This window comes from Phaethon lepturus, unplaced genomic scaffold (assembly GCF_000687285.1).
Source record: "Phaethon lepturus isolate BGI_N335 unplaced genomic scaffold, ASM68728v1 Scaffold56164, whole genome shotgun sequence".
NCBI classification, from domain to species: domain Eukaryota; kingdom Metazoa; phylum Chordata; class Aves; order Phaethontiformes; family Phaethontidae; genus Phaethon; species Phaethon lepturus.
This window is the reverse complement of record NW_010536644.1, coordinates 1-9,108: the sequence shown is the minus strand read 5'-3', so window position 1 is coordinate 9,108 and position 9,108 is coordinate 1. Positions and strand designations below refer to the sequence as shown.

The following is a 9,108-nucleotide window of genomic DNA, read 5'->3' as shown; positions in this document are numbered from 1 at the left end:
CCAGCGTCAGCCCACGTGCCTCACACCCCAGGCAAGTTCCACTTCAACACCTTTTTTTTTTTTAATCAAGGAGGTTGAACAACACCACCAAAAAGCCCTGTACAATAATTAAATTTTATTACAAGTGTAATAAACTTAATGATTTTTTTTAGCACTAAGGCAATCACAGCTTTGTAAGTTATATATATATAATTTACACAAGTCTACACTGACATTACCAGTCACATCAACGAGGGGTTTGTGTTACAGCCAATAAAGTTTACGAAAATTCACAGTTAATCTGCAAGTATTTTAAAGATGCAGGAATCATATTGCACATAATAAAACAGTGGACTCTGAGGAGCAGATTTACAGTGTTCCAGCTATTCCTTCACAGAATATACATTGGTCGTCACCATGCAATAACTTCAAATACAGAATGGTATCACGTACCACGGTAAACAGTTACTCACAATGTAAGTTTTAAATAGAGTAGCAAAAAGCTGTTAGGTTTCTCTTTAAACCATATTTAAATTCTTAAAATATAATAAAACACTTTGATAAAATCAAACGGAATTATGGTTGTCACATTATCCTTTTAGTATTCTTCTTTGTCTTTGCCCTTCTTTTCCTTTTCATCCTGTAGTGCAGTACCAAGTTTCTTTATAAGGACCGACAAAACTTTGTCCAAAGGATCCATGACACCGCGCTGCAGCCACTTGGGAATAGTAGTCCTTGCATGGTGAAAGCCCAGTTTTTGGAGGATGTAGTCAACACCAACGGGATCAATTTTTCTCCCAGTCCAGGATATCAGTCTAAAAAACAATAAACACTGGCCTCAATCTCAAATGTATAAATACAGCAACTGGTGTTTGTATAAACAACATCCATTTTTACCATTGTTACTTCTGGCCAGCTTAAGTCCAACAGGCATTGCTTCAAACTTAATTTTTTGAGGTAAGCTGAAGATGACCAGTGGAACATTCTCTCAAGGGAAGAGGATGCTCTGGCGGGGGGAACCCCAGACTGGGCTGCCTCCAGACCGTCTTTAAATTGATTTATTATTACTGCTAACACAAAATGCCAGCTGCCCAGGTTTGTTTGGCCTGGGTTGATGTGTTGTTTTGATATGTGAATGAACACTTAGGCTCTCCAGCAGCGTTAGCAGAAGTTAAAAAAAAAAAAAAAACAAACCACCACCACAAACAAACCCTGACATAGAGAGAAGTAATTTTTGGTGATTAAAAGTGTATATTGAGAGCAGTAAGTTGCTGCTATACACGCTATTCTTTTGTGCTAAGTTTAAACTGCCATATAGCAACTTGTATATAGTGCTTTTTATTTTAAGATGACTGCTTAAAGAAGAACTAAAACTGGAATGCTAAAAATAGAAAACTGCAAGATGAAAAACTATGGCAGAAGGTGAATGGCCTGTCGTAGGACAGAGTGAAACACAGTAATCTGTGGTCTTGAATGAGTTTAATTTTACTGTATCCTAATTCTGAAGAGCCTCCAACATCTTTAATCTGCGTAAGTTCTAATTTAGAAGTTAACTGATGTAATAGATCATCGTGTTATCCAGCTTTTGTCGTGTCCTGTAGCAGGCAGCTTTCATGGCAGCACTATTAGCCAAAGATGAACCTGTAACAGCATCCACATGATTGATGATCCCCTTAGGAGCTGAACAGCATCTACTTGGAAACACTTGTTCATGCAGGACGGTACCAACAGACAGAATCATAGACAGAGAGACTGCAGACAAGCCTGCCTGTTACCTGAGTGTGGGTTCCAAATGCCAAGTATTGCACATAAAATCTCTCCAGTCGACTGTAGTGTAAGTAATGCTTTCCTCAGCCTCTTTGTCAGTGGAGCTGTCCTCAAGAACACCAACGGAGTTTTTCTGCCCTGGACGAGCAGCCAAAATACGAGGAGGAAAAATTGCTACAAAATGGAGAGAGGAAAAACCCCACACCAGTCAGGCAGCAGCATCTCACTTCGATTCTCTTTGTACATCGTTTAAAGAAACACAAGCACAAATCACAAAAGAGAGAGACCCACCTTGTGTTTCAGTTTTACAGACTTTCTGGCAAACAATTTTGGTTTGAACAAAGTGCTAGTAAAAATTATCCTATGAAAACTGTCACAGACACTGGATAACACTGGGATATGGAATTCTTCCTTCTCTCTGCCAGCCCAAAAGCATCCATATACAAGGGCTTTCTTTCAAATTCATCATGGCATTCCACAAAGCGTATCACATTCCATAAGCAAAATTCAGACGCATTCCTAGTTCAGAATATTTTTTTAGGTTGACAGAGTAGTCTCTGAGGAGGAGGATGGTGGGGGAATAGGTAAATCTTTGTCCAAAGGCATCAAGGGGACCGGAACCCAGCTCTTACTTGAGTTTAAGTCCTGGGAGACAGAAAAGGAGCAGCAGCTCCTTCTCCTCCAAACAACATATTTTATAAAATAAAAACAAATCTATTAATTTGGATTGAATTTTGATTTAGTTTAAGATAACCTGAGAACAAATTTAAAAAAAAAATTCCACCAAAAGCAGTTCTCTTCCCCTTTTGTTGTTTTTTGCACCTGTCGGACATTTGCTATAAAGTGCTTTTAGGAAAATTGGCACTTCTAGCTCTGTTGTACACAGTTACATGTAAACGGATTTTGAGATAGTTAGTTATAAAAATAAGCTTTCAACATACTGAATTTATTGTGTTCTACATCATATGTGTTACATTTATACATTGCATCATATTACAACACATGAATAAATGTTACATTTTCTATACAGCTCAGTAATAAATACAAACTACTACACACAACACTGAATTTCACAAACGCTACAAACAAAATACGTGACTTTCACTGTGGCCCCAACTGATCATTTACACTACAGTGCTACATTACTCTTGTGGCATCCTTTAAAGAAGAAAGTACAGAAATTAGAGTTTAGAGTAGGATTGCTGTGGCAAAATTTGGAAAATCTTAATTTAAGATCAGAAGTTGTAAACTTCAAATAAACAGCTTTTCCTTTCCTTGATGACATCTCATCAGATATAATATAGAATTATATAATACTTCTAAGTAAATGTAACATCTGAAATAATTTTATCTATGATCAACACCTGCAGCGCTGTTTGAATCTTTTCCAAGTGTTAACTAATTTCGTAGGTTTTAGATACTCGTGGCAACAAGTACTTCTAAAACATGAAGGCCGCTAGATGATGGCCTTCCCTTCAACATGCAGGTAATCACAGAATCATAGAACGGTCTGGGTAATCCTAGAGCACAGTCAGTCATTTAGTACCGCACTGTTTATTCACCTTAAGCCCACAACAACAGAAATCACTCTGTGTTTGGCGCACTTTATGTATACAGAAAACTCACTTGTCTTCAGTTTGCTCTTCTTGGCCAAGACCACATATTACTTAAGAATGCGTGTGCCAAATTTGAACGCTGTGACTGAACATATTCGCGTGGAAAAGCAAAGCATTCTGAAGTCAGAAAAATGCATTTCCACTGATGAAAGGACTGCAATCAAAGTAGTGTAGCTTCCTAAAGCAGTTTTCATCTGCGTATACCATCTTACAAAAATAAAGTTAAACTAAACACCAGGTGTCAAAATAGGAGCAACATAATGACCTCGAGTAACTAGCACAAGCTCATCAGTAGCGTGTAAGGAACAGAAATCTAGGAATAGTCTGTTCTCTGCAGCATACTGCACACAGGTGCTGCATTGGAGGTGAACTTTCAGGCTAAAAAAGGTGGTTTTCAGTCTAAAGTAACCAAGAAAAACTTTTTGTTATTGTACAGTTAAATTTCACTTGCCAGGGATTGAAAGAGGTAACTAGCATTTCATAGCATTAAGTCCAGATTTCAAGAACAGTTAATACTACTTCTGTTGATTTCAATGGAAGCAAAGTTCGGCTTAACTTTTAAAAAATTAGATCAATTTTTAACAAGTCAACTCTATTAAAAAGCATGCAAATATTTACTATTAAATAGTCTGGCAACTGCAGATTGTCAGACAAGTGTTACCTCATAAATAACAACTTACCTTTTTCTTTTTCTTTTAGATAAGCAGATACCAAGTCATGTAGAAACATAATCAATTCGGCATCCATAGTTACACAAATGTGGTCTGTAAATTCAGTTACTACACTGCATTCCACCTTTGGTTTAGCACTTTTATCTACAGTCAGATAAAAATAATACCAATACACTTAGAAGTACATTCAGTATACATAAAAGTACACAGAATTTGAATACAAATAATTTGAAAATGACATTGCTGTTACTGAACCAGAGACTCAAAAGAGAGGAAGGACCATAATTAACATATGCGTTTAGCAGCCTCAGCATTTTTTGAAGTTTTCCCATCAGAGTAACTTCTGGTATTTTATAAAAGCCGGTGAAAATAAAGAAGTACTACCACGTAGCAACCTTGATTATCCTCAACGTGGCAAGTCAACCTGGAGCAGTATCACTAGCTTGTGCTATGCTATCAATGCATGATTTTAGACAATAGGAAAAGCTGATAGCAGATTTTGCTAGTTTGGCTATAAAAAAAACTAACCAAAAACCAACAGGTTGACTTATCTAGCAGTACTGTTCAAGATCAGGTATGGAGTAAAACCACAGTTCAGCCAAGATAAACATCTACATTAAAGTCTTATACCTTCAGAAGTCTTATTTCCCACCAGTTGCAACTGCAGTCTGAAGATAACATTTTGAAAACAAGAGCATAAAATTTAAGTTCCTATCTCATATTCCCTTCTGCAGAATGGCTTTCCTCGCTAACTTTTTAATAACAATCAGAAAACCAACCCCCTGAAAACAGCCAACCTAGCTGAAATGTTCATATTGATTTCTCTTAGTAAGCTTTTTCTATGGTGACGTCTGGACTAGATCAGAATTCTGATTCTAGACTAGAATCAGAATTTTGTCTACATTTTGTTATGAAATGGTACCCTTTCTTGCAGATCTGCGGTAATTATATCACTCAGATCCTCCTATCAGCCCGCTAGCTTTGTATTTAACTCCTCATTTATGAGAAACAGCTTTGGATCAAGAGAAAAACAAAGGATGTTTACTGCACCTTGTAATGAAGGCTCTTGGGGCTCTTGAACATGAATGGATTTAAAATCCAGCTGCATCCTTGGCAATGCAAAGATAGTTTCAGTTTCATGGTTGTAACTGGAGCCACCTCTGAAGCCACTTAGCAAGCTTGAGCTTTTCACTGTTGTGCTGCTCTCTGGGTTGTTAGCATCAACATTTCGAAGCAGGTTTAACTCTATAGGGACAATGGAAAATTCCTGAATTGAGTAGTTTTTATTAAAAAAAAGGTTCTTGTCAGCAGAGAGGGTGACAAATTTTCATGAAATACATCTCATAAATAAGAAGGGGGGAGGGAATAGGTGTCAGTAGAATAACATCTAAACACTTCTGAGAATCTTTGTTAGATTTTTGGAAGCTCAAAGTCCAAATTTTATTCATCTGACCACCCTATCAAAACTCTGTTGTAGTAATAAGCTTCAGTTAAGTGAGCTATAGACTGTATGGGTTCAAAGTGTGCCCTCTGTGTTTGAAAATATGGCAGCACTTAAAATGAAAAGAAATGTTTCTGATTAATACAAGCAATACCTAAATTCACCGAGGCAGCACTGCTGTCAGAAATCACTGTTGACCAGGAATCCAGCTTTGTCACAAGACTTTTACCATAGGACAGACCAACATCATTTGAATTAGTTTTCTTAGTTTTCAGTTGTTAAAATTGTGACAAGACAAAAAAGTTAAGAAAGGTTACTATTTCATTGTAAAACTGCTGGTATATGATTATACAGAAGATTATATCCTTTATCCTGCTCCCAAAACCATGCCTACAGAAGGTCAAACAACCAAATGTTGTTGTTGTTTATATACTTAAATGCTCCAGATGTAGCAAAACAGGGCTACATAAACATCTAACAGACAGCACCTCTATTTGTGAACTTCAACCACTACATCCTGTTGTGTCTTTCAAAAGGAAAATATTAGTATAGTATAGCAATAATTTTCAAGTATTTTTTTCAAGAAACTTTTCTGCTCATTTCTGACTGTATGTCATATTCTGCTATTTGCCCTTTCAGAGAAGTTCTATTGACATCATCTACTCATTCTACGGTTTGTGAATGAAATAGTGACAGCTTTATCTTAAGATTTCTTTTAACATTATCTTGAAAGTTTTATTTTCCAATTAACACTGATTTAAAGATATGATTCAAAATGTTTTAAGGCCTAGAAGCAGCTGAAGGTTGAAAAGCTTCAGGCAGATGGATAAGTGTTAGCCAGAAGTGGTGACAAAAGCCTAAACCATATTCCTACCTCAACTTAATCCATAAATCCTTCCTACAGGGTGAAATAGATCCTCCTGTTACTGGACATGAGGCAAGAAAATTTTTTGTATATAGTCAAGGAGGAAAAGACTACGACTACTGCAACGCCAGATACATAAACGTCCTGTACACTGAAAGAACATTTTGGCTTTACCACACAGTTTGAAAAAGGACACAGCTCAGTAACCCTTCCAGCTGTTCAGCATTTTGCTATGCTTCATTCCACAGTTCAGCATAAGGTTCTCAAGAAGAAACACCTTCCATTTTATTTCAAATTCCCTTCTCCTTGGGGCCCATTTGCTTTAGCAGCTTTAGAACAGCACAACCTGCACTGCCTGGCAAGCAGGCCAATCCCAAAACGTAATGAACATGAATCTAACCTTCATTCCTTGTTGCTGTAACGTAATTGAACCACTCTTTCACGCTGGCAACTCCGTGTGGGGGGTTTTCATGGCGGCGCCTCGTAATCTTTGTGATTGTCGCCATAGGGCTTTCGAGGGCTCCACACGGTTTGGTGACCATGGTGTTATGGCCCAAGTGGAAGTCCAGGGTTTGCACGATGTACGTGGAGTGTTCGCTAGTACCTGCATTGAAGGTGTGGGCGGCGTGGGGCAAGAGGGTAAAGAAAAATGGAAAAAGCAGCTTGGTAGTGGGATTTGTCATCTCACTCTCCTCTCGCACAGGTATTAAACGTGAATAATTAGTATGCCAGTGGCGTTAAAAACGGGCATAAAGCTTGCGAACAACAGAAAAACCAAATCCTCAGTAGTCACAGACAGTAAAAACTTGTCAATATGAAGACAAATATAAGCAATAAGACCATCAAAATTCATCATACAGAAACAAAGGGCCACATAAACACAGACATACAGTGAACAAGGCAGACAGCCCACTTTGTAGGCATATTATCAGGGACATACCTAGTATATTTGAAAATGCACTTTGCATTATTCCACAGATAAAGCAAATTGTGGTAAAGATGGACAGGGAACAGATTATTATTTTAGGCAAGCTGTATATTTTTGGGAAATAATCTTGATTCACACTTAAAGAAAATTAAGTTTTTCTTTGATTTCTTCTTACGTATCAATAATTCTTAAAACTATTTAAAGGAATTTAAATAAGTGAAGAAATGGTTTAAATTACCATCTTCCCAAACTTTCTGAGCTTCTGTCCAAAATGCAATATTGGGTTCTTCAAGGTGAAATAAGGCCCATGATTTTGAGCGGAAATTAGGTCCATGAAAACAAGCCAGCGTCATATGGTTTCCATGCAGGCTCATGGATCCTCCAAATTGCATTCCATCTTCTGGCAGTGGCATCTGAAATAAGGATATATGGCACCCAGATACCATTTTCAAAACTCCTGGCCAATGGCGATGATGGGCTGCATCCAACACTGGGAAGTAAACACACAATAGGAAGAACAAACTTTAGGAAAGAGAAAGGTAAGATTGCTGCCATATTTGTATAGTTAATAAAATGTGGAATTATGAGCGATATTTTCTAATCTATTTCACTGACACTGTTTCATCTCTGTGATCTAAGGCGGTTGTAGCTTAAGAGCACCTGGACAAGCATACTTGGAAATGAATGACTCAGTGTGTTCAAACAAATTATGGTTTCAGCTCATGATTAACAGAAAGTAAGAATAACATCACACTTCCACTGCTACTCAAAGTAGAAATCGTTTTTTAGGAATTAGACTTCAAAAATAAGACTTTGAAAACGATTTCAACTCTATTGAAATACTGTGAAAACTGCAAAACAGATTTTTTTTTTTTTTTTAACAAAAATACGTATTTTAAACTAAAACTTGAAAAAAACCCATAAATGAGTTCATTATTGTACCCCAGGTCTAGTAGGGTACTTGACATACTTGCATTCTTCATTGAAAGGTTACTGCTAGCCCAAATTTGCAGGGAAAATGTACTGAAGAAACTATTTCAAGTGAAATAGGTATACTTGCACGTATAAAGTTGCTCGGATGAATTTTCGCAATTCAGACATCCTACTTGGGAAGCATAGTATTTTTTGTACCACTTACATTGCTCATGTGAGCTTCTCTCTAAGTTGTTGGCCATTGTCTTGGGAGGGAGATAAGGAACAGGTCCCCAGGTGGACAAAGCTCGCTTGCTTGTGTCAAACTGCTGAGTAAAGAACTCCTGGAGTTTCATTCCTATTTTTATGAGGTCTGGTGTAGTTGATCTTGAAATCATCACTTGGAAGATATCCCATTTCAAGTCCCCATGGACAAATATCTCGCTAGATATTAAAAACAGCAAGAACATTAGCAGTTAATCTATTTCCTACTGACAAAAAAAAAACCCCACAACAAACCAACAAACCCTTTGCTTTCTAGCAGGTGCTTGCATTTTGGTTAGCAATACCGGACAGAAGACATATAGGCAGAATTTGACCTTCTCAGACATTATACATTTTAAACACAGGAAGCAGTATTACCTTTTATCAGAGATGCTTGAGTCCAAAGCATTATACAGGTTAATCTTCCATTCATCTTGTAGTTTAAGATCAGCATTACTGAAGATTCCCATTAGGATACTGGACCCCATATAGTCAACACGTGCTTCAGTAGAACCCATGGTAATTTGAATTTTATGACTGGGCTGTTGGTTTGGGTGTTCAGAAATATGAGCTGAAATGGAACCAAAGCAATACAGAAATACAGCATTAAAGGTAAGAAAATCAGTTTTTCCAGTGATATCACAGAATCACAGAATCACTAAGGT

At 37.4% G+C, this 9,108-nt stretch overlaps 1 protein-coding gene across 1 annotated transcript; it reads right to left on the bottom strand.

The window, feature by feature from the left end:
* Positions 1 to 96: 96 nt before the first annotated feature.
* LOC104620103 (uncharacterized protein KIAA1109-like) lies at positions 97 to 9,014 on the bottom strand (the record flags this gene model as incomplete). Its single annotated transcript, XM_010286217.1, has 8 exons — positions 97 to 794; positions 1,755 to 1,920; positions 4,043 to 4,177; positions 5,084 to 5,278; positions 6,740 to 6,943; positions 7,506 to 7,757; positions 8,406 to 8,623; positions 8,822 to 9,014. Coding segments are annotated over 8 exons (1,580 nt in total), but the record flags the coding sequence as incomplete, so codon positions are not given.
* Between the last annotated feature and the right edge of the window lie 94 nt (positions 9,015 to 9,108).